This window comes from Salvelinus namaycush, chromosome 7, assembly GCF_016432855.1.
Source record: "Salvelinus namaycush isolate Seneca chromosome 7, SaNama_1.0, whole genome shotgun sequence".
Lineage (NCBI taxonomy): Eukaryota > Metazoa > Chordata > Actinopteri > Salmoniformes > Salmonidae > Salvelinus > Salvelinus namaycush.
Window position 1 is genome coordinate 60523027 of NC_052313.1, and position 26368 is coordinate 60549394.

Below are 26368 nucleotides of genomic sequence, written 5' to 3' on the forward strand. Positions count from 1 at the left end.
TATCAACAACTTGGATTGTGTAAAGCAGAAATACCAGGTTTAAAGTTATCTTGTAAACTACAGCAGAGTTGTTGGTGGTAACAGATGTTACTGTCGGTATGGTTTTTGATAAGCTGGATAACCTGGGGGTGGATTGTCTCAGCATGATGTAAACCCCAATGCTTGCAAACGCAGAAAGGGTTATACTGATAAAGTTTATTGGGGGTGTGGGAGGGTTTTTGTGGAAGGGGAGGTTGTGGTAGAAGTTAATAGGGATTTATTGGTTTATTTTCTTAGTACAGAATTAGACAGACATGGACCTTAAACGTTTGTTTGCGGACCACCATGATACCATAGGAGGTCTGCATCAACGGAATTCAGTGCAGGTAGTGCCTCATCAGAGAGAGAACATTTCAGTTGCTCTACAGTTATGAAGCTGAATGTAATGATTATCAGTCCTTTATATGTGTACTAATATTCAGACACATTCAGTTGTTTCTATATTTATCTATAATTCAGGGTTTTCACACGAGGCTTAAAGTAAATAAATATTAGTGCTTGAAAAAGTACTTAAGTCCTTGAATTTGACTTGCCACTGTAACATCCCTGATAATTCTTACTATGGTGTGAATGGGAAATACAATTGTTTTTTGTGAGTGAAATAATACAGTGAAGACAAGGTTATTCATAAAATAGTACATAGTGCTGCCTGAATCATACTGCAATCTTGTACTAAATGGTTTTTGAGTCATTTATGCATTTATGTCAATTTAGGAAATCTACTATAGATTAAGTGCACTTATGTTGTGCAATTTAAAATGTGTATATTGTGTCTAATGTGAATGAATGTTTTGTCAAGGATTAGCTACCTGACCTACTGAAATTAGATAATTGAACAAGAAAAAATATAAAATAGTTATACAGAATAAAGTGCCAGAACTGTCAAGAAAATAACTTTTGTGTCCGTTTGTCTTTATTACTACAGGCCGACTCAGATTAAGTCTGAGGCCGGTAACATCAACAGTGAGGACAAACCCAGCCTGCCTCTCTCCTTCCACACTGAGTAGAAACCTACAGTCACTGGGTCCTGATTGTGACAGTGGAGCCCAGTTTGCACCGCAGAATCCAGTGATGGCATCAGTGAAGCTGGAGGACTGCAGTCAAACACTGGAGCTGAATGTCAACATTAAAGATGAAGAAGAGGAGGAGAAGATTAGGACATCTGTTAGTCATGGTAAGAGCTGGTTCTGTCTATAAGTTATCTTCATAAATTAGACCTCCATAAGTTATGACCAGTCTATTGCTAGGTTGAATTCTGTAATTCTGACATCACACATCCCTGAACAACTCAAGACTTCACAGCGAGGCGAAACTTTGTAAAACTTGTAATGCCTGCCTTTGCCCACACATTGTCTCAAGAACATTGAAAATGTTTAATACCCTCAATCACCAGGTTAGGCATACCTCATTTCAAAATAGGCCATGGCATCATCACTGTCAATATTGAATTATAATTCTTTGCGTTTTACCAGTGAAATGACCAAGCTGTTTCTGCATGCCAATCGTTCGATCTCAATCAATTTCATGGGAATATGCATTTAAATCTTCTTGAATTACTGTTTGGTTAGCAAATTAGAGCAGATGTTGTTAAATTATATAGACTTCCTGTATTTTGTTTTTATCAAAGCACATTCTGCCTAATGGCGCGCTGTTGAGTTTGGGATGATTCAGCAAACCATTCTAAAATCTCGTAATAAATGAGGTGTTGTTTTTTTTGTTACAGTAATGTTATGCTATAATATTTTGTTATGTGGACTACTAATTAATCATTAGGTGATCGTCCAAGACATTGATCTACCTTTACTAAACAAACACCATTGTGGCGGCTCATCGCTCTTGCAGCACTACACCCCTGCAGTCTGCTGCACCGAACTAGTGATTGATGCTCACCTAGCCTACTCTTTTGTCTCACGCAACATTTGGTGATGCAGAAACGAGAGAACATGTTTGGCTGTTTTTATGGAAATCTGGGAATATTTGGCCAAGGAAACATTTCTGGTTGGTCTCAAGGAATGTCACACAGGGAGACTTTTTAAAACAGGATTGAGTGAAGTAGCAGCTAATGCTCATGGAGAGCCTCACAATTATTATTATTAACCTTTATTTAACTAGGCAAGTCAGTTAAGAACAAATTATTATTTACAATGACGGCCTACACCGGCCAAACCCGGACGACACTTGGCCAATTGTCCGCCGCCCTATGGCACTCCTAATCACGGCCGGTTGTGATACAGTCTGGAATCTTACCAGGGTGTCTGTAGTGACGCCTCTAGCACTGAGATGCAGTGCCTTAGACCGCTGCGCCACTCGGGAGCTCATAAGTTTGATGAAATTCCATCATCTTTCAGTCTAATAGGGCTATTTACTTCCTTTTGTAGCTCTTCACCAGCTTCTTGTATGTTTATTGTACATAAATATAAACACAACATGCAACAATTTCAACGATTTCTCTGAGTTACAGTTCATATAAGGGGCGGCAGGTAGCCTGGTGGTTAGAGCGTTGGGCCAGTAACCGATAGGTTGCTAGATCGAATCCCTGAGCTGACAAGGTAAAAATCTGTCGTTCTGCCCCTGAACAAGGCAGTTAACCCACTGTTACCCGGAAGGCCGTCATTGTTAGTAAGATTTGTTCTTAACTGACTTGCCTAGTTAAATAAAGGTTAAATGTAATTTCTAATATATATATATATAATAAGGACATCAGTCAATTGAAATGAATTAGGCCCTAACCTGTAGATTTCACATGACTGGGCAGGGGTGCAGCCATGGGTGGGCCTTGGAAGGCATAGGCCCACCCACTTGGCAGCCAGACCCACCTCAGGTCCTGGGCTGACGTTGTTCCACGTGGTCTACGATTGTGAGGCCGGTTGGACGTACTGCCAAATACTTGTATACGACGCTGGAGGCAGCTTATGGTAGAGAACTGAACATTCAATTCTTTGGCAACAGCTCTGGTCGACATTCCTGCAGTCAGCATGCCAATTGCACGCTCCCTCAAAACGTGAGACATCTGTGGCGTTGTGTTGTGTAACAAAACTGTACATTTTAAAGTGTCCTGTTATTGTCCCCAGCACAAGGTGCAGGTGCAACTGTGTAATGATTATGCCGTTTAATCAGCTTCTTGATATGCCACACCTGTCAGGTGGATGGATTACCTTGGTAAAGGGGAAATGCTCACTAACAGGGATGTAAACATATTTGTGCACACAATTTGAGAGAAATATGCTTGTTGGAAAATTTCAGAGATGTTTTTTCAGCTCATGAAACATGGGACCAACACTTTACATGTTGCATTTATATATTTTTTCAGTGTAGTTAGGCATTACCGTTCTCTCCATGTTCGGCTGGAATTTAGCCTGAAAAGGACTTGAGAAATATGATATAGGCCTACGTCTCGTTTTGCGCTGCACAGAATATCAGATCTCAACAACGATTGGAGAAGTGTTGAACATAACCAGTAGACTACCACATCCTGATGATTTATATCTCATACATATCCTGTTAGGCGGGCTGTCCCGACGTCAGTACACTTATGACAACATCCAGCTCTATTGCAGGGCGCGAAATTCAAAATCTATTTTTTTTTTTATATTTAACTTTCACACATTAACAAGTCCAATACAGCATTTGAAAGATAAACATCTTGCCAATCCAGCCAACATGTCCGATTTTTTAAAATGTTTTACAGAGAAAACACCACATATATTTATGTTAGCTCACCACCAAATAAAAAAGAGGACAGACATTTTTCACAGCACAAGTAGGATTCAATTAGCATGCACAAGCCAACCTAACTAACCTAGAACCAACCTAAATAACCTAGAAAAAACTACCTCCGATGACAGTCCTATAACATGTTACACAATAAATCTATGTTTTGTTCAAAAAATGTGCATATTTTAGCTATAAATCAGTTTTACATTACTGCTCCCATCATAGCTACAGTCTGAAATCGCACGGGAGTAGCCAGAGAAAATACAGACACCAACGTCAACTACTAATTACACCTCATAAAACATTTCAGAAAAATATATGGTGGATAGCTAATGAAAGACAAAGATCGTGTGAATAGAGCCAATATTTCAGATTTTTGAAGTGTTTTACAGCGAAAACACAATATATCGTTATATTAGCTTACTACATTAGCTAGCATACGGCAGCATTGATTCTAGTCAAACGGTAGCATAGCACAGTTCGACAGATATATGAAAAAGCATCCCAAATTGGGTCCTTATCTTTGTTGATATTCCATCAGAATGTTGTAAAGGGGTCCATTGTCCAGTACAGTCTTTGTTTGGGATCCAGAACAAACTATTTCCCTCTTGGATTAGCAAGCACACTGGCCGTGCGGCGCTAACCTCTCTTTCTTCAAACAATTCTTGCGTCGCATCACGTCTAAAGTCCAGAATAAATTTCAATAATATAATTAAACTATATTGAAAAAACATACTTTAGGATGATTTTGTGACATGTATCAAATAATATCGAAGCCAGAGCTCATATTCACCTTTAACGAGCGTTGTCCAGGAGCCGAGTCATTGTTCTATTTCGTGCCCAGAAAAAAATATAAAGTGCGCAGGTCTCACTCCAAGATGTTGTGTTGAGTCCCTGGAAGAGATATTCAAGTGCTTTCTGCTCTCACTTCCGCATTACACCCAGAGGAAGGCGTATGACGTGTTTCTACAGTCCTAAGTGACATGACCTTTTATAGACAAGCTCTTAAAGAGAGACATCGCATTTGGAAATCTCAATTCCGGATAGGAAATGGGCTGTAAAAATAGTTCTGTTCCACTTAGAGAAATAATTCAAACGTTTTTAGAAACTAGAGACTGTTTTCTATCCAATAGTAGTAAATATATGCATATTGTAAGAGCAAAAATTGATTAAGAGGCCGTTTGAAAATGTGCACATATTTTCCAGTTTTTCAATACGCCCCCTGCAGCCATAAGAAGATATATATTTAATATTTTATATATCAAGTTGTAGAAACATCTCAAGGATGATCAATGGAAACAGGATGCACCTGAGCACAATTCAAAAGTTTGGGGCCACTTAACACCAGTCTCAACGTCAACAGTGAAGAGGTGACTCCGGGATGCTGGCCTTCTAGGCAGAGTTGCAAAGGCCAGTTTTATTGCTTCTTTAATGAGCACCACAATTTTCAGCTGTGCTACCATAATTGCAAAATGGTTTTCTAATGATAAACTTGGATTAGCTAACACAACATGCCATTGGATCACAGGAGTGATGGTAGCTGATAATGGGCCTCTGTACGCTTATGTAGATATTCCATAAAATATCTGCCGTTTCCAGCTACAATAGTCATTTACAACAATAACAATGTCTACACTGTATTTCTGATCAATTTGAGGTTATTCTAATTTACAAACAATGTGCTTTTCTTTCAAAACAAGGACATTTCTAAGTGACCCCAAACTTTTGAACAGTAGTGTATATTTAATATGTTTTATATATCAAGTTGTAGAAACATCTCAAGGATGATCAATGGAAACAGGATGCATCTGAACTCAATTTTGAGTCTCTTGTTTTTCTTTTCTTTTTTTATAAATTTGCAAAAATGTCAAAACTTTTTTTTAGCTTTGTCATTATGGGGTATTGTGTGTAGATTGCTGAGGATATTTTTTTATTTAATTTTAGAATAAGGCTGTAACATAACAAAATGTGGAAAAAGTCAAGGGGTCTGAATTCTTTCCGAGGGCACTGTCAGACCCCTTCCCATTTTTCCCATTTTGGTACGTTACAGCCTTATTCTAAAATTGATAACATGTTTTTCCTCATCAATCTACGCACAATACCCCATAATGACAAATCGAAAACAGGTTTTTAGAAATTCTTGCAAATGTAAAAAAATATATAATAATTGCTTGTTTATGTTTTTTAAGTTTTCAGACCCTTTGCTATGAGATAATCCTTGAGATGTTTCTACAACTTGATTGTTGTCAACCTGTGGTAAATTCAATTGATTGGACATGATTTGGACAGGCACACACCTGTCTATGTAAGGTCCCACAGTTGACAGTGCATGTCAGAGCAAAAACCAAGCCATGAGGTGGAAGGATTTGTCCGTAGAGCTCCGAGACAGGATTCTGTCGGCACAGATCTGGGGAAAGGTACCAAAACATTTTTCCAGCATTAAAGGTCCCCAAGAACACAGAGGCCTCCATCGTTCTTCAATGGAAGAAGTTTGGAACCACCAAGACTCTTCCTAGAGCTGGCCAGAAGGACAACCATCTCTGCAGGACTCCACTAATCAGGCCTTTATGGTAGAGTGCCCAGACGGAAGCCACTCCTCATTTAATGGCACATGACAGTCCGCTTGGAGTTTGCCAAAAGGCACCTAAAGGACTCTGACCATGAGAAACAAGATTCTCTGGTCTGATGAAACCAAGATTCAATTCTTTGGCCTGAATGCCAAGTGTCATGTCTGGAGCAAACCTGGCACCACCCCTACGGTGAAGCATGGTGGCAGCAGCAGCATGCTGTGAGGATGTTTTTCAGCGGCAGGAACTGGGTGAATAGTCAGGATCAAGGGACAGATGAACGTAGAAAAGTATAGAGAGATCCTTGATGAAAACGTACTTGAGAGCGCTCGGGACCTCAGACTGGGGTGAAGGTTCACCTTCCAACAGGACAACGACCCTAAGCACACAGCCAAGACAACGTGGGAGTGGCTTCGGTACAAGTCTTTGAATGTCATTGAGTGGCCCAGCCAGAGCCCGGACTTGAACCCGATCAAACATCTCTGGAGAGACCTAAAAATAGCTTTGCAGAGACGCTCCCTATCCAACCTGGCAGAGCTTGAGAGGATCTGCAGAGAAGAATGGGAGAAACTCCCCAAGTACGAGTGTGCCAAGCTTGTAGCTTCATACCCAACAAGACTCAAGGCTGTAATCGCTGCCAAAGGTGCTTCAACTAACTATTGTGTAAAGGGTCTGAATACTTACGTAAATGTAATATTTCAGTTATTTCTAAAAAACTGTTTTTGCTTTGTCATTATGGGTATTGTGTGTAGATTGATGAGAATTAGAACCATACTGTAATGTAACAAAAACAAAAAGTCAAGGGGTCTGAATACTTTTTGAATGCATTGTAGATATTATTTCATGCTACTGAGATTTGTATGGATGACACCAGTATTGCCAGCATTTGTTTTATTCACTGGGCTATCTAGAGTGCTCAGAGTGTAGACTAAAGAAGTGGAGTAGACAAACTGCCAGTGTTTTAAAGTTCTATGAAATGAGTCTGTGTAGTTACTAACCCTTTGTCATGAGAATTTCTATCCCAATATTCTAACTGAACTATTTTACAACCTCATCTGTGTCCTCGAGGTTGTAAGGCTCTAAGTTTAATGAACAGAGTCCCAGCATGCAAATGATCAGTTGTTTATTCAGAGAGCTCTGCCCTCTCAAGTTCAGAGCCCTTCTTTTATACACACATCAGTCGAGAACCCCACCCCGCTTTAGGCGGGCCGTATTGTTCCACTGTACACATACATTGTTTATCATATTCTGCAACATGTTTGTTCAAATAATTTAATTCCTATATGTTTATCAACCAATTCAATTAAAACACTGCCCATACATAATAATTTGTAAGATACTTATCAGCATTAAATTGACAGAAACCAGTCTCAAAATCAATCAATCAATAGCGTTTATTCTCGAGAGTACTGATCATAGTACAATTTATATCAGGTTATATAATAATAATGACGTCATAGGTTTTAAAATGTCCTTCCTCCTCTCGGATACAATGGCAATACAGTTCACAGCCTCATTACGTTGTCTGCCACCTGTTAAACAATCTACAACCGGCCCAAGGTCTCTCCCCTCCCTGGGTGGAGACAGAATGTCCTGTAAGGAACACATCATTCCAGCCTGTCTGAAGACAACTCCATTCTTTCTAATAAGGAACACATTATATTCAGCATTATGATTATATAATAAGATTAATTCATCCATACAGTAACATAGTAGTATTCTGTTTATTTATAATTCTAAGTCAAATGTATACATATTTTAGTCATTAAACACAAAAATCCCGTAACAATGTTTCATAATTTTCTGCAAGCCTAACAGTTTCTCCACTCCACGGGTGGGGACAGAATGTCCTGTAAGGAACACAATGTTATAATTCTATCCTGCTTACGCTGCACACATTATCTACTTATAGTCTTATGTGTCTAATGGATTTCACACACAGTGATACAGTTTCAGGGTGAAATATCTTAGTCATTACTTTAAACATACAAATTCTTCTATCAATTCACCCTTTGACTAAATATTACAAACAAGATAAATAGATTTACAGTACTGGTTTCTCAATGTCAGGGGTTAGTTCTATCACTACTTCCAGTTATAGCTCTTCATTTTTAAGATTTTCACTATAACCTTCACACGTAAGAACTAAGACATTTTTTATCCAGTTGCAGATCATCAGGATCTAATTGGTCATCATCGTCCGCCAGTCCTGGAGGCATGTATTCTTCATTCCATTGGTCTGAGTTAGGAATTGGTCCATACCTCACCATCTGCTGGATTCTCACAGCATTCTCCAACGCCTTGCTCACCAAGCCTCGGACACAAGGAATAAAACAACAACCACATAATACGAGCATACCCATACAAACAATAGCAGCCCCCATGATGGTAGCTACTATGGTTTTCCATTTTCCAAACATTTCATCAAACCACCCTGTCACAGATGTGTTCACCCCTGAGTTCTCAGCCCATTCATCACTTAAAGCAGTCAACCCTGCCAGTGCCTTTGTGACACTTCCATCTGGTGCTGTATTATTTGGAATGAAAGTACAGCAATGAACACCCACCATTCTACATACCCCGCCCTTTTCTGCCAGTAACATATCGAGAGCCAGCCTATTTTGTCAAGTCATGAGGGAGGTGGTGGATAGCTGAGTTGAGATTCCCCTCACCGCATCTCTAGTCTGGTTAACAAATCGTTGTTGATTATAATATATATAATTGACCCAATCCACATGTTTGTTTATCGTCACCCACCAAAAGAACGTGGTGGTAAATCCTTCACCTATTTGATTCATAGCTTTGTATTCATCTTGAACTCCCCTGGGGATGCCAATAGCATCCATCTAGACAGGGCTACTCCCATCCTGGTCAAAACTCCTCCTGTATCTACTTTGGCCTCCTATAACTGGCCTCTGATGACTAATTCTAACTGGTTGGACAAATAACACCGGGGCACAAGTACCTACCCACCCTTTTGGTAGTATCTGTCAGATACGTCCTTTGCTGTTACAAGCCCACCATACATCCGTTATAGGGGCTGTGAGGTTCAGAATTTTCTCCTGTGCAGTCACATTAACTACCGTTTTACAGCCATTAAAATCACCTACATTCTGCCCCTCTCTGATTCCTATTTTGTAGGTCACTTGTCCTTGACGGTCGGTATGTTGGGTCATTAGTCTTTTACTTCTTAGCAATTGTGGGGACCTAGTATAATTGGTGCCGGGAGGTGGTGGATCTGGATATATCAGGAAAATTACCAAGACTATGATGCAGCTCAGGGTCTTTCCCAAAAACCGCCAACCCTCTCCTGCCCTTGGTTGATCTGCTAAGAACCACCCCATACCCACACCTCTATGAGCGCACACAGTGATGATAGGTCAGGATAGGGGATCTTCGTCAGGGAGTTAAATCCCTGTCCCTATTTGCACTCGGTTCTGCTCCCTAACTCTGTGTGTTTTCACCGGTGTTTGTATGTGTTCCTACCTTTTCGCAGTGGGTAACGTATACCCAAGTGGCTCTCTCAGCTATTCTAATGGCAAAAGCGGTTACCAACAAAACCTGGTATGGGCCTTCCCAACAGGGCTTCTTCCAGTCTTTTCTCCTCAGGGATTGGATCCACACCCAGTCTCCTGGTTGGATTGAGTGAATCACCTTCTGTAATTTACCTGTGGGACACAAAAGCTTTGACATACGGGTGTGGTTAACAAATAATCTCCTCATGTGTTCTACTAGGGTATGCTCTACTTCTATATCGGCTTATTCTGGTCTCCCCAGTTCGGGGATTCTATATAATCTACCAAACACTTTCTCGAATGGGGACAGTCCATTTTTATCTGGGGTTATCCTAATAGTCATTAATTTTATTGATAAGCATTGTAACCAATTTATACCTGTGCTCATGTGTGTTTTCCTTAACTTCTCTGGGATAGGCGGGACGCAAGCGTCCCACTTGGTCAAATGCCAGTGAAAATGCAGAGCGCCAAATTCAAATAAATTACTATAAAAATCAAACTTTCATTAAATCACACATGAAAGATACCAAATTAAAGCTACACTTGTTGTGAATCTAGCCAACATGGCAGAATTCAAATAGGCTTTACGACGAAAGCACACCAAACGATTATGTTAGGTCTGAGCCAAGTCACAGAAAAACAGCCATTTTTCCAGCCAAAGATAGGAGTCACAAAAAGCCCAAATAGAGATAAAATGAATCACTAACTGTAGTATCCTTAAAGGCTTCTTAGAGTTACGACTCGTGAGACTTAAGTACAGTTTTGTATTTAATGGTAACTTAGATTTACATTCTCTTATGCACCTGGCTTAAACTACCTGAAGCTTTCTTAATCATAGTTATATAGGCAGACATAGGAAATAGCTACGGATAGCGGGAAGCAAACCCCCGTCTTGAGTCAATACTGCCATCTATTGGTAAACATAAATATACCAGGTTACTACATTCCCCCCCGTTAAAGCTAATAACCCAATGTAATTCATTTCTGAGCTATGCTATATTCTTATTTACATTTTTTTCAAAAATGATCTCCTTTTGGATCTGAAAAAGTCTGGCGGACGTCTCTCTCTAATAGAGCGTCTCAGAGGTGGTGTAGCTGGTGCCTCCAGATCTTCAACCCTTGATGGTGAAAGAAAGTCCTTTTGTGGAGACTTCACAGGAGGAGGTCGTCCCGGACTGGTGGTCTCAGGAAGTTGAGCATTGTTGGTCTCAGGTGGTTTGTCCAACTGCAACTCTTGGGAACGTTCCAATGTCCTGTCCTGCTCGTTTAAGAATTGATCCAGATCTCCGGATGGAACTGGAATTCGAGCTCGGATCTGATCCACGTGTCTCCTTAGTCTTTGTCCACTTCCGATGATCACAGTATAAGATACTGGTCCTGAGCAATCCTCAATGGTAGCTGGAATCCATTTAGGACCAAACCCATAGTTTCTTGTATAGACATCATCTCCAGGTGAGAAACTTCTGAGTTTGGCTCGGGTGTCATGATTCCATTTTTGATTCCATTGCTTTTGTTGTATTTTCATTTTCAGGTCTGGTCTGATGAGATCCAAGGTTGACCTTAACCTCCTTGACATCAACATTTCTGCAGGTGACAACCCAGTCGTAGCTTGAGGAGTAATCCTGTAGCTAAACAAGAATCTTGACACCTTTGTTTCAATGCTGGGCCCTTGCATCTTCCTCATCCCCTCCTTCAAGGTCTGAACCGCACGTTCTGCTAATCCGTTTGAAGATGGGTGAAAAGGGGCCGACGTTACATGCTGAATTCCATTTTGTTTCATGAAATTGTGAATTCAGTGCTTGTAAAACAAGTAGCATTGTCACTAACCAACATTTGAGGCAATCCCATAACACTGAAGCTTTGTCTCAACTTCTCAATCGTAGCGTACGATGTTGACGTGTTCATGGGGTAAACATCCATCCACTTTGAATGAGAATCAATCAGCACAAGGAACATTTTTCCTAGGAAAGGTCCAGCGTAGTCCACATGTAGTCGTGTCCATGGTTTTTCTGGCCCTTCCCATGGATGTAATGGCGCGGTGGGGGGTGACTTCCTGTTACTCTGACAATCTTCACACCGGCTAACCTCATTTTCCACATCGTGGTCCATCTTTGGCCACCAGACATATGACCTCGCTAGGCATTTCATTCTCGACATACCTGGATGCGACTGATGCAACAACTTCAGTAGCAACCCCTGCCCTTGTGGTGGGATAACTACTCTTGAACCCCACAGAATACATCCATCTCGAACACTCAATGCCAAGCGGCGAGTGTAGTAAGGCATGATCTGAGGCTCTGTCACTGTAGGCCATCCTTTCAGGATAAATTCATGCACTTGTGATAACGTCACATCCTTTGAAGTCCATTGCCTAATTTGTGCTGTGTTCACCGGTGCATCATCCAACACATCGATCATCAAAACCTGGTCATTTTCTTCTTCCTGAATGATGATTTCTGGAACGGGCAGCCTACTCAGAGCATCAGCATTCCCATGGTATCTACCTGGTTTGTAAATGATTCTGTACTCGTAGGCCCTGAGCCACACATTCCAACGTTGAACTCTTGGAGAGACCATTTGTGGTACTGGCTTTTGTTCATGGAACAGAGAGATCAGAGGCTTATGATCGGTCACAATAGTGAATGTTCTCCCATACAAGTACTTGTGGAATCTCTGTATTCCGAATATGACAGCCAGTCCTTCCTTGTCCAGCTGAGAGTACTTTTCTCCGCTGGCGACAACGTTCTTGACATGAACCCGATAGGTTTCTCGGCACCATTCTCCATCCGGTGGGATAGCACCGCCCCCACACCATACGCTGAGGCATCACACGATAAGATGAGATCTCTGTCTGCTGAGTAGTGCACTAGCACTTCAGCTGATTGCAGTAACACCTTTGACTTTGCAAAAGCTTCTTCCTGTCTTTCTGACCATTTCCAGGCCACATCCTTCCTTAGCAGTTGATGTAGAGGAGCTAAGAGGGTAGAGAGGCTCGGGAGGAAGCGATTGTGATAGTTCAGTAAGCCTAGATAGGCTTTCAGCTCTGTAACATTTGACGGAGCTGGAGCTTCCACAACAGCCCTCACTTTAGCTTTGACAGTGTGTAACCCCTTGGCATCCACCTTGTGACCCAGGTACTGTACTTCATCAGCTAACAGTGTACACTTGCTCCTCTTCAGCCGGAGACCGGCGTCCTCCATCCTCCTCAAAACTTCACCTAAGTTTCTGAGATGTTCCTCCTTCGTGACTCCCGTGACAAGAATGTCGTCGAGGTAAACTGCTACCTTGGGTATCCCCTGCAGAATTCCCTCCATAGTTCTTTGGAAGATAGCTGGTGCAGAAGACACCCCGAAAGGTAAGCGTTTATAGGTAAACATCTCTCTGTGGGTGTTTATGGTCAGGTACTTCTGTGAAGCTTTATCCATTAGCACTTGCTGATATGCGTGACTCATGTCCAGTTTTGTAAACTGTTGCCCTCCGGTTAACGTTGAAAGCAAATCCTCCACTTTGGGTATGGGGTATATATATTTGGGTATATACTGCTCCAGAGAGGAAACTCTATTTACAGTCAGCTTATAGTCACCGCATAATCTGATTGAACCATCTGGTTTTAGTATGGGAACAACTGGTGCTGCAATTATATCCTCTGCTAAGAGTCTGTCAATTGCCACATCCACTTTAGGCTTCATGGCATATGGAACTGATCTTGGCCTATAGAATCTGGGAGTAGCATCAGCAGCAACATGAATGGTAGCTTGGACCCCTTTTAATGTCCCGAGCTCATCTTTGAAAACACACTCATGCTTTGAAAGCACCTGCTGTAGTGTCAATGTCTCTGTGGTGACATGTTTGATTTCATCCCAGTTCAATTTTATTTCCTCCAACCACCCTCTTCCTAGTAAGCTGGGGCCAGTACCTTCCACTACTAAGAGAATGAAACAATGAAAGGCTCCACCTTCTTCATATTCACCCCCTGTACACTGTACATTGAGAATGCTTGCTCTGCGTCTGCGCACTCACTTTCACTTTCTATCACTTGATTAGAGAGGTAGCTAGAGCGTCTGGAGGTATTCGGTTTTCTGTCCGTCCTCTTTTCTGCAGCCCGTGGCTTTTTTTTATTGTGGCACGCCCTCGCAATGTGGCCTATTATCCCACATGCATAACACTTTTCGTGTTTGAATTTACAGTCAAACGCTGCGTGTTTGCCTTTGCAACGATAACAGTCTCTATTGGCTGCTGCCCCACGGCTTTCTGTTCTTTGAAATTCTACGCGCTCAGTGCTGCTCTCTTTTATTGTATGGCACGCAGTTGCGCCCCTTGCCTGCAAATCCAGTGCATTTCTATTTGCGGACTCCATGGCCTGAGCCAGTTTAAGTGCATTCTCAAACGTGAGATTAGGCTCTGATAACAATCGTATTTGTATCCTGTCATCATTAATCCCACACACCAGCCGATCGCGTAGCATTTGCGATAATGTATTCCCATAGTTACAGTCCAACATAAATATACCAGGTTACTACACAAACCTTTGATGATCTTCATCAGATGATTCTCATAGGACATCATGTTACACAATACATGTATGTTTTGTTCGATAATGTGCATATTTATATCCAAAAATCTCAGTATACATTGGCGCCATGTTCAGAAATTCCTCCAAAATATCCTGAGAAATTGCAGAGAGCCACATCAAACAACAGAAATACTCATCATAAATGTAGATGATAATACAAGTTATACACATGGAATTATAGATATACCTCTCCTTAATGCAACCGCTGTCAGATTTCAAAAATGTTTTACGGAAAAAGCAAACCATGCCATAATCTGAGACAGCGCTCAGAAATAAATGTTTTTTATCCGCCATGTTGGAGTCAACATAAATCAGAAATTACAATATAAATATTCCCTTACCTTTGATGATCTTCATCAGAATGCACTCCCAGGAATCCTAGTTCCACAAATTGTTGTTTTGTTCGATAAGGTCCAAGTAGCTACTTTTTTAGCTCGTTTAGTACACATATCCAAACGCTCGTGCAGGTCCCCGCATAACTTCGGACAAGAACTTCAAAAAGTTATATTACAGGTCGAATAAACTTGTCAAACTAACTATAGAATCAATCTTTAGGATGTTGTTATCATAAATCTTCAATAACGATCCAACCGGAGAATGCCTTTGTGTCTGTAGAAGTAATGGACCGCAAGTCACTACCATGTGAAATGCGCGTGACCAGGACTTGGCTCTCTGCCAGACCACTGACTCAAACAGCTACCATCCGGCTCAACATCACAGTAGAAGCTTCATTCAACGTTCTACAGACGGTTGACATCTAGTGGAAGGCGTAGGAAGTGCAAACAGATCCATATCTTACTGTGTTTTCAATAGGCTATGAGATGAAAATCGACCAGCCTCAGATATCCCACTTCCTGTTTGGATTTTTTCTCAGGATTTTGCCTGCCATATGAGTTCTGTTATACTCACAGACATCATTCAAACAGTTTTAGAAACTTCAGACTGTTTAATAATATGCATATATTAGCATCTGGGACAGAGTAGGAGGCAGTTCACTCTGGGCACGCTATTCATCCAAAAGTGAAATGCTGCCCCCTATCCCAAGAAAGTTAACCATATCGCTCCTGTGTTCAATTAATCCTGCCGATTGTAGGTAATATGAACCGTATTTCTTTTCCTATTTAATGTTCAATTTCTGGCCTATACTATCTTTTACCTGATTTTCAAAAACTGTAATCCATTGTCTAAAGAAATAGATTCTAGTAAACCAAATCTAGGGATAATATCTTGACCCAATACTTTAGCTACCGTCATCATGTCCGCCAAGTAAGTTGGGAACACTTCTACCCATTTAATACACTGCTCAAAAAAATAAAGGGAACACTTAAACAACACAATGTAACTCCAAGTCATTCACACTTCTGTGAAATCAAACTGTCCACTTAGGAAGCAACACTGATTGACAATAAATTTCACATGCTGTTGTGCAAATGGAATAGACAAAAGGTGGAAATTATAGGCAATTAGCAAGACACCCCCAATAAAGGAGTGGTTCTGCAGGTGGTGACCACAGACCACTTCTCAGTTCCTATGCTTCCTGGCTGATGTTTTGGTCACTTTTGAATGCTGGCGGTGCTCTCACTCTAGTGGTAGCATGAGACGGAGTCTACAACCCACACAAGTGTCTCAGGTAGTGCAGCTCATCCAGGATGGCACATCAATGCGAGCTGTGGCAAGAAGGTTTGCTGTGTCTGTCAGCGTAGTGTCCAGAGCATGGAGGCGCTACCAGGAGACAGGCCAGTACATCAGGAGACGTGGAGGAGGCCAACAACCCAGCAGCAAGACCGCTACCTCCGCCTTTGTGCAAGGAGGAGCACTGCCAGAGCCCTGCAAATGACCTCCAGCAGGCCACAAATGTGCATGTGTCAGCATATGGTCTCATAAGGGCTCTGAGGATCTCATCTCGGTATCTAATGGCAGTCAGGCTACCTCTGGCGAGCACATGGAGGGCTGTGCGGCCCCGCTGCTTTATTCAGAGAGCTCTGCCCTCTCAGGTTCAGAGCCCATCTTTTATACACAAATCAGTCGAGAACCCCACCCCGCTTTAGGCGGGCTGTATTGTTCCACTGTACACATACATTGTTTATCATATTCTGCAACATGTTTCAAACTGCAAGCCTAACAGTTTCTCCACTCCACGGGTGGGGACAGAATGTCCTGTAAGGAACACAATGTTCTAATTCTATCCTGCTTACGCTGCACACATTATCCACTTATAGTCTTATGTGTCTAATGGATTTCACACACAGTGATACAGTTTCAGGGTGAAATATCTTAGTCATTACTTTAAACATACAAATTATTCGATCACCCTTGTGATGTTGAGTGGAGGATGGTATAGCTCATAATTTTTACGACTTTTGCCTCTTTTTAGTTTTTGAATCCTACCCAGTTTTAGAATAGTTTTATTGCCATTCCCATACAGCCTATTGACATGAATACATACACTGCCGTTGAAAAGTTTAGGGTCACTTAGAAATGTCGTTGTTTTTCGAAAGAGAAGTCAGTTTTTTTTGTCAATTAACTTTTTAGAGATAGGGGGCAGCGTTTTCACTTTGGATGAATAGCGTGCCCAAAGTGAACTGCCTCCTACTCTGTCCCAGATGCTAATATATGCATATTATTATTACTATTGGATAGAAAACACTCTGACGTTTCTAAAACTGTTTGAATGATGTCTGTGAGTATAACAGAACTCATATGGCAGGCAAAATCCCAAACAGGAAGTGGGAATTCTGAGGCTGGTCGATTTTCAACTCATCGCCTTTTGAAATCCTAGTGGGATATGGATCTGTTTGCACTTCCTACGCCTTCCACTAGATGTCAACAGTCTGTAGAAAGTTGAATGAAGCTTTTACTGTGATGTTGAGCCTGGATGGGAATTGTTTGAGTCAGTGGTCTGGCAGAGAGCCAAGTCCTGGTCATGCGCATTCCAAATGATATCGACTTGCGTTCCATTATTTCTACAGACACAACGGAATTCTCCCTTTGGAACGTTATTGAATATTTAGGATAACAACATCCTGAAGATTGATTCTATAGTTAGTTTGACAAGTATATTCGACCTGTAATATAACTTTTTGAAGTTTTCGTCCGACGTTTCCCTGGACCTGCACGAGCGTTTGGATGTGTGTACTAAACTCGCTAACAAAAGTAGCTACTTGGACATAAATAATGGACATTATTGAACAAAACAACAATTTATTGTGGAACTAGGATTCCTGGGAGTGCATTCTGATGAAGATCATCAAAGGTAAGGGGATATTTATCATGTAATTTCTGTTGACTCCAACATGGCGGAGAAATGTTGTTCATATCTGAGTGCCGTCTCAGATTATTGCATGGTGTGCTTTTTCCGTAAAGTTTTTTTGAAATCTGATACAGCGGTTGCATGAAGAACAAGTGTATCTTTAATTCTATGTAAAACATGTATCTTTCATCAAGGTTTATGATGAGTATTTCTGTTATTTGATGTGGCTCTCTGCAATTTCTCCGGATATTTTGGAGGCATTTCTGAACATGGCGCCAATATAAACTGAGATTTTTGGATATAAATACGCACATCATCGAACAAAACATACATGTATTGTGTAACATGACGTCCTATGAGTGTCATCTGAAGATCATCAAAAGTTAGTGATTCATTTTATCTCTATTTCTGCTTTTTGTGACTCCTATCTTTGGCTGGGAAAATAGCTGTGTGTTTTTTGGACTTGGCGGTGATCTAACATAATCATATGTTGTGTTTTCGCGGACACGATGGGTAGATTAACAAGATGTTTATCTTTCATTTGCTGTATTGGACTTGTTAATGTGTGAAAGTTACATATTTCCCCAAAATATTTTTGAATTTCCCGCGCTGCCTTTTCAGCGGAATGTTGTCGGAGGTCCGCTAGCGGAACGTGTGTCCTAGAAAGGTTAAACTAACATCAAATTGACCATTAATACAGTGTAGACGTTGTTAATGTTGTAAATGACTATTGTAGCTGGAAACTGATGATTTTTTAAAATGGAATATCTACATAGGCGTACAGAGGCCCATTATCAGAAAACATCACTCCTGTGATCCAATGGCATGTTGTGTTAGCTAATCCAAGTTTAACATTTTAAAAGGCTAATTGATCATTACAAAACCCTTTTTGCAATTATGTTAGCACAGCTGAAAACTGGGGGGTGCTGTTGGGACTTTGTAATATTTACGTTCCCAAATTAAACTGCCTCGTACTCAATTCTTGCTCGTACAATATGCATATTATTATTACTATTGGATAGAAAACACTCTCTAGTTTCTAAAACCGTTTGAATTATTTCTCTGAGTGAAACAGAACTCATTCTGCAGCACATTTCCTGTCAGGAAGTGAGATTTCTGAAATCGAGGTCCCTGTTCTGAGGTCAGTTTATAAGTCCCCATGTAAGCTATGGGGCTACATGCACTGCATACGCCTTCCTCTAGATGTCAGTAAGCGGTGAGAATTTGAATGGAGTGGATTGCGCAATCTGGGCCACTATAAAGGATCATGGAACGGAAGTAGCCTTTTCAACGGGGCATCTGGCGCAAGGGGACATCACAATGGCGTCCTGCAAACGCTTTCGTTTTAGCAGTTCTATATCTCCGGTCATGTTTTTATTCGTTATAGGTGTTAAAGACATCATAAGGTAGTTAATTTAAACCGACTTATAGCAGTTTATATCAGTTTATTGCGATTTTCCTGGATTTCTTTGTGACGCGCTTTCACAAGTTGGACACCTCTCCAGTGGGTGGCTATCGTTAGCTGCTATTTCCACATGAGAAGAGGACATCTTTCAACCAAAAGACGATTGTTCTGGAGAAAGGACACCTTGCCCAAGATTCTGATGGAAGCTCGGCAAATAGTAAGCAATCTTTATGTTGTTAATTCGTATTTATGTTGACAAATGTCAAATAATAATTCCGCCATGAATTTCGGTGCGGTCTCGCTTTAGCGCACGCTGTATGCTGAAGTAACGTTAATTTAAAAAATGTAACACAGCGATTGCATTAAGAACTAATTTGACTTTCATTTGCTTTCCAACTTGTATTTTTTAGTCAAGTTTATGAATAGTTTTCGATTAGATTAGGTGCCTCTCCAAGATGGCGCCGGACAGATTGCTTGAAGTTTTGGCCACTAATCACATTGTATAACCACGATTTGTGCCGCTAAATATGCACATTTTCGAACAAACTCTATATGCATTGTGTAATATGATGTTATAGGACTGTCATGTGAAGAATTCTGAGAAGGTTAGTGAAAAAATTAATATATTTTGGTGGTTTATACGTTATCGCTATTTTTGGCTTGAATCAATGCTGTTGTGATGTTTGCTATTGTGGTAAGCTAATATAACGCTATATTGTGTTTTCGCTGTAAAACACTTAGAAAATCTGAAATATTGGCTGGATTCACAAGATCTGTGTCTTTCATTTGCTGTACGCTGTGTATTTTTAAGAAATGTTTTATGATGAGTAATTAGGTAATACACGATGGTCTCGTGTATTTATTCTAGTTGCTTTGGTGAGAGTTGTGATGGTGGCTGCAATGGTAAACTATGATTTATACCTGAAATATGCACATTTTTCTAACAAAACATATGCTATACAATAAATATGTTATCAGACTGTCATCTGATGAAGTTGTTTCTTGGTTAGTGGCTATTTATATCTTTATTTGGTCGAATTTGTGATAGCTACTGATGCAGTAAAAAAATGGTGGAGTAAGAAAAGTGGTGTCTTTTGCTAACGTGGTTAGCTAATAGATTTACATATTGTGTCTTCCCTGTAAAACATTTTAAAAATCAGAAATGATGGCTGGATTCACAAGATGTGTATCTTTCATGTGGTGTCTTGGACTTGTGATTTAATGATATTTAGATGCTAGTATTTACTTGTGACGCTATGCTAGGCTATGCTAGTCAGCTTTTTTACTGACGGGGGTGCTCCCGGATCCGGGTTTGGGAGGAACTAGAAGTTAAAGAAGCAATAAAACAGTCGATTTTCAGCCGTTTCCAGCTACAATAGTCATTTACAACATTAACAATGTCTACACTGTATTTCTGATCAATTTGACATTATTTGAATGGACAAAAAATGTGCTTTTCTTTCAAAAACAAGGACATTTGTAAGTGACCCCAAACTTTAGAATTTATTCATTTATTTCACCACTAATGTTGGTGTATTTATTATTATTATTATTTTTTAACCTTTATTTAACTTCCTTAGCATACTGGTTATTGTCCGGAATTTCGGATGACTGACGTGCCCAAAGTAAACTGCCTGTAAACTGCCCAGAAGCTAGGATATGCATATACTTGATAGCATTGGATAGAAAACACTCTGAAGTTTCTAAAACTGTTAAAATAATGTCTGTGGGTATAACAGAACTGATATGGCAGGCGAAAACCTTGAGGAAATTCCATACGAAATTTTTATTTTGAGGTCACATGTATTTTCAATGCTTGCCTATGGGATATACAAATAGATAGGACCCATATTGCAGTTTCTATGGCTTCCACTAGATGTCACCAGTCTTTAGAAAGGGTTTCAGGCTTGTTTTTTGAAAAATGAACAAGTATTTGTAGTTTTTCCAAGGTGTCCCCCATTAGAAAAGTAGTCATGTTGCGTGCATCAACGAGAGTGCGCTCTTCGTTATTTATCTTCGCTATTGAACACACTATTCTCCGTCTTAAATATTATTGTTTATTTAGATATTAGAATACCTGAGGATTAATTCGAAACATCGTTTGACTTGTTTGGACGAACTTTACTGGTAACCTTTTGGATTCGTCTGTGTGCATGTTGAACGAGTGAATTACTGAATCAAGCGCACCATCTAAACTGACATTTTTGTGATATAATGAAGGACTTTATCGAACAAAACGACCATTCATTGTGTAGCTGGGACCCTTGGGATTGCAATCAGAGGAAGATCTTCAAAGGTAAGTGATTTATTTAATTGCTGTCTGTGATTTTGTCACGCCTGTGCTGGTTTAAAAAGTATTTTAACGTGGGGCGCTGTCCTCAGATAATCGCATGGTATGCTTTCTCCGTAAAGCATTTTTGAAATCTGACAACGCAGTTAGATTAACACAAAGCTTTTAAATGATGTAAGACACTTGCATTTTCATGAATGTTTAATATTACGATTTTTGTATTTTGAATTTCGCACTCTGCAATTTCACCGGATGTTGTCGTAGGTGTCCCACTAGCGTTTGGACATGCGCCCAAACAGGTTAACTAGGCAAGTCAGTTAAGAACAAATTCTTATTTTCAATGACAGCCTAGGAACAGTGGGTTAACTGCCTTGTTCAGGGGCAGAACGACAGATTTTTACCTTGTCAGCTCAGGGATTCGATATTGCAACCTTTCGGTTGCTCTAACCACTAGGCTACCTGTCACCCGGTATGGCCAGAAGAGGACTGGTCACCACTCAGCCTGGTTCCTCTCTAGGTTTCTTCCTAGGTTCCTGCTTTCTAGGGAGTTTGTTTGTGGCCACTGTGCTTCTACATCTGCATTGCTTGCTCTTTGGGGATTTTAGGCTGGGTTTCTGTTCAGCACTTTGTGACAACTACTGATGTTAAAAGGGCTTCATAAAATACATTTGATTGACATGTATATCACACCAACTGACTGGTTCTTCTGATGTTCACACAGGTTACCATGTTGAGCCATTCTCTACATCCAGAGAGCAACCTCAGGAAGATCAGAGAGATAAGAGGTCTCATCACTGCCCACATTGTGAAGAGATTTTCCCATTTCTATCAAAGCTAAAAATACATCTAAAAATACACACAGGAGAGAAGCCGTACTCCTGCTCTGACTGTGGAAAATGCTTCAAAACATCAACTCATCTAAAAGTTCATCAGAAGACTCACACAGGAGAGAAGCCTTATTACTGCTCTGACTGTGGAAAACGTTTTAAAACATCAACTCAGCTAAAAGTTCATCAGAAGACTCACACAGGAGAGAAGCCGTATTACTGCTCTGACTGTGGAACTAGTTTCTCTAATCTGGGCACCTTAAAAACACACCAACGTATACACACAGGAGAGAAGCCCTACTCCTGCTCTGACTGTGGGGCGAGTTTCTCTAATCTGGGCACCTTAAAAACACACCAACGTATACACACAGGAGATAAGCCTTACGTCTGCTCTGACTGTGGAAAATGCTTCAAAACATCAACTGAGCTAAAAGTTCATCGGAGAACACACACAGGAGAGAAGCCGTATTACTGCTCTGACTGTGGAACTAGTTTCTCTCAACTTTCCCACTTAAATTCACATGAACGTATACATACAGGAGAGAAGCCTTACTCCTGCTCTGACTGTGTCAAATATTTCAAAACATCAAATGAGCTAAAAGTTCATCAGAGAACACACACAGGAGAGAAGCCTTACGTCTGCTCTGACTGTGGAAAATGCTTCAAAACATCAACTGAGCTAAAAGTTCATCGGAGAACACACACAGGAGAGAAGCCGTATTACTGCTCTGACTGTGGAACTAGTTTCTCTCAACTTTCCCACTTAAATTCACATGAACTTATACATACAGGAGAGAAGCCTTACTCCTGCTCTGACTGTGTCAAATATTTCAAAACATCAAATGAGCTAAAAGTTCATCAGAGAACACACACAGGAGAGAAGCCTTTCTTCTGCCCTGACTGTGGAACTAGTTTCTCTCAACTTTCAAACTTAAATTCACATGAACGTATACATACAGGAGAGAAGCCTTACTCCTGCTCTGACTGTGTAAAATATTTCAAAACATCATCTGAGCTAAAAGTTCATCAGAGAACACACACAGGAGAGAAGCCTTACGTTTGCTCTGACTGTGTAATTTGCTTCAAAACATCAACTGAGTTAAAAGTTCATCAGAGAACACACACAGGAGAGAAGCCTTATTCCTGCTCATACTGTGGAAAATGTTTAAAAACATCAAATGAGCTAAAAGTTCATCAGAGAACACACACAGGAGAGAAGCCTTATTCCTGCTCATACTGTGGAAAATGTTTAAAAACATCAAATGAGCTAAAAGTTCATCAGAGAACACACACAGGAGAGAAGCCTTACGTCTGCTCTGACTGTGGAAAATGCTTCACAACATCAACTCATCTAAAAGTTCATCAGAGAACACATACAGGAGAGAGGCCTTATTACTGTTCTGACTGTGGAAAATGTTTTAAAACATCAAATGAGCTTAAAGTTCATCAGAGAACACACACAGGAGAGAAGCCTTTCTTCTGCCCTGACTGTGTAAAATGTTTTAAAACATCAACTCATCTAAAAGTTCATCAGAGAACACACACAGGAGAGAGGCCTTACTCCTGCTCTGACTGTGTAAAATATTTCAAAACATCAACTGATCTAAAAGTTCATCAGAGAACACATACAGGAGAAAAGCCTTACTCCTGTTCTGACTGTGGGGTAAGTTTCTCTCGACTGGATACCTTAAAAAGACATCAACATATACATGAAGGAGAGAAGCCATACTCCTGCTCTGCCTGTGTAAAATGCTTCAAAACAGCAACTGAGCTAAAAGTTCATCAGAGAACACACACATGAGAGAAGCCTGCTTACGTCTTCTCTGACATTTGGGTGAGTTTCTCTCACCATAGCAACTTAACACACCAATGTATACACACAGGGGAGAAACCTTAGAAACCTTACTCCTGCTCTGTGGAAGGGTGGGCGTGTAACTCTAACGTCTAGCCAAAGGCTGTGTGTTTGAATCTCATCAAGGAGGACTTTAGCATTTTAGCTAATTAGCAACTTTGCAACTTCTTACTACTTTATAGCTATGTTAGCATGTTAGCTTAGCATGCAACTACTTAGCATGTTAGCTAACCTTTCCCCTAAACCCATTTAACTCTACCTTAAACCCCTCACCCCTAACCTAGCTAATGTTAGCAACAACAAATTGGAATTCGTAACATATCATACATATTACAAGTTCGTAACATATTGTATGAATAGCAATGCGTAAAATAACATACGAATTGTTATTCTTAACATACGATACGTCCTACAAGTCGTATTATAGTGAACAACAATCTAAACGCCACAATTTCAAAGACTAACAGTTTGTCTAAGGAAATCAGTCAATTGAAATTACTGAGGCCCTAATCTATGGATTTCACATGACTGGGCAGGGGCTCAGCCATGGGTGGGACTTGGGAGGGCAGAGGCCCACTTGGGAGCCAGGCCCAGCCAATGAGCATGGGTTTTTCTCCACAAAAGGTCTTTATTACAGACAGAAATACTACTCAGCCCCCCCCCCCCCCCCCCCCCCCCCCCCAGACAATCCTGCAGGTGAAGAGGTCCTGGGCTGCCGTAGTTACATGTGATCTGCAGTTGTGAGGCCGGTTGGATGTACTGCCAAATTCTCTAAAAGGACGTTAGAGGTGACTTATGGTAGAGATGAAGTTCTCTGGCAACAGCTCATTCCTGCAGTCAATGACAATTGCACATTCCCTAACCTTGAGACATCTGTGACATTGTGTGGCCTTTTATTGTTCCCAGAACAAGGTGCACTTGTGTAATGATCATGCTGTTTTATCAGCTTCTTGATATGCCACACCTGTCAGGTGGATGGATTATCTTGACAAAGGCTGAAATGCTCACTAACAGGGATATTAACAAAGTTGTGTACAACATTTGAGAGAAATAACCTTTTTGTACAGATGGATCATTTCTGGAATTTTTTACTTCAGCTTATGAAACCAACACTTTACATGTGTCGTTTATATTTTAGTTCAGCTTATATTGGTAATGTAATGTAACATACTAAATGGAATAGCACGGATATTTTTGTACCATATAATACATTTTGCTCTGAGACCAGGTTGTCCTTCTGCAGTATTCTGTGGGAATGAGCTAGTAGACACTTTTTTTCAACCTTTATTGAACTAGGCAAGTCAGTTAAGAACAAATTCTTATTTATAATGATGGCCTAGGAACAGTGGATTAACTGCCTTGTTCAGAGGCTGAATGACAGATTTTTTACCTTGTCAACTCGGGGATTCGATCTAGCAACCTTTTGGTTACTGGCCCAACATTCTAACCACTAGGCTATGATGATCACTTTTCACCACTAGTTTGGGGGGATTGTTTTACAACTTTATTTAATGATACACAGTTTATGAAATGAATACATGTGTTTATTAATTGTCTTTAAAACTAGATTAGTTATTTTAGTTACTGATCATGAATGTGTTTGGATAACTGCATTGAAGCAAACGTTATTGATCTACCATTGAAAAATAAAGTTACATGAATATGTACTGGCAACCTCTTCTTCTCTTTAGTATTCAGTTCTTCATATTAGATCTGACAGTATGAATGGTTCTTATGGTTGTATTCAGTTCTTCATATTAGATCTGACAGTATGAATGGTTCTTATGGGCTGAGTGCCTGGAGTGTTTTTGTATGACTACAGTCAGGAGTTCTCTCTGACCCTGTCATGTCACCAGCACATTAAGTACATTCATCTTAAGATAGCCAGGTGAGACAACCACATATCACAGTAAATACATTTCTCCTCAATTAGTCAATGTCACATTATTATTATTATTATTTGTTATATTATTATTAGTATTAGTATTATTTGTATTTTGGGGGGGATACTCTTTAAAGATGTAGGGTTTCAGACCTTTTTGGGCAGATGGGCAGGGACTCTGCTGTCCTAGCATCAGAGGGAAGCTGGTGCCACAATTGGGGTGCCAGGACAGAGAAGTGCTTAGACTGGGCTGAGAGGGAGCTTGACCTCCTGTAGAGGTGGGACGGCCATGAGACCAGAGGTGTCAGAACTGAGTGCTCGGGTTGGGATACAGGGTTTGAGCATCGCCTGAAGGTAGAGATGGGGCAGTTCCTCTTGCTGCACCGTAAGTAAACACCATTGTCTTGTAGTGGATGTGAGCTTCGGCTGGAAGCCAGTAGAATGTACGGAGTAG

The 26368-nt window shown here is 40.6% G+C and overlaps 1 protein-coding gene and 1 pseudogene across 1 annotated transcript; one reads left to right on the plus strand and one right to left on the minus strand.

Annotated features, from left to right (window-relative positions):
• Positions 1-1110: 1110 nt before the first annotated feature.
• LOC120050895 (zinc finger protein 658B-like) lies at positions 1111-26368 on the plus strand. Its single transcript, XM_038997416.1, has 4 exons — positions 1111-1126; positions 1169-1213; positions 22075-23577; positions 26325-26368. The coding sequence occupies exons 1-4, from the start codon at positions 1111-1113 to the stop codon at positions 26366-26368; spliced, it is 1608 nt and encodes a 535-aa protein (XP_038853344.1).
• On the minus strand, positions 8453-14266 carry LOC120050265 (annotated as a pseudogene).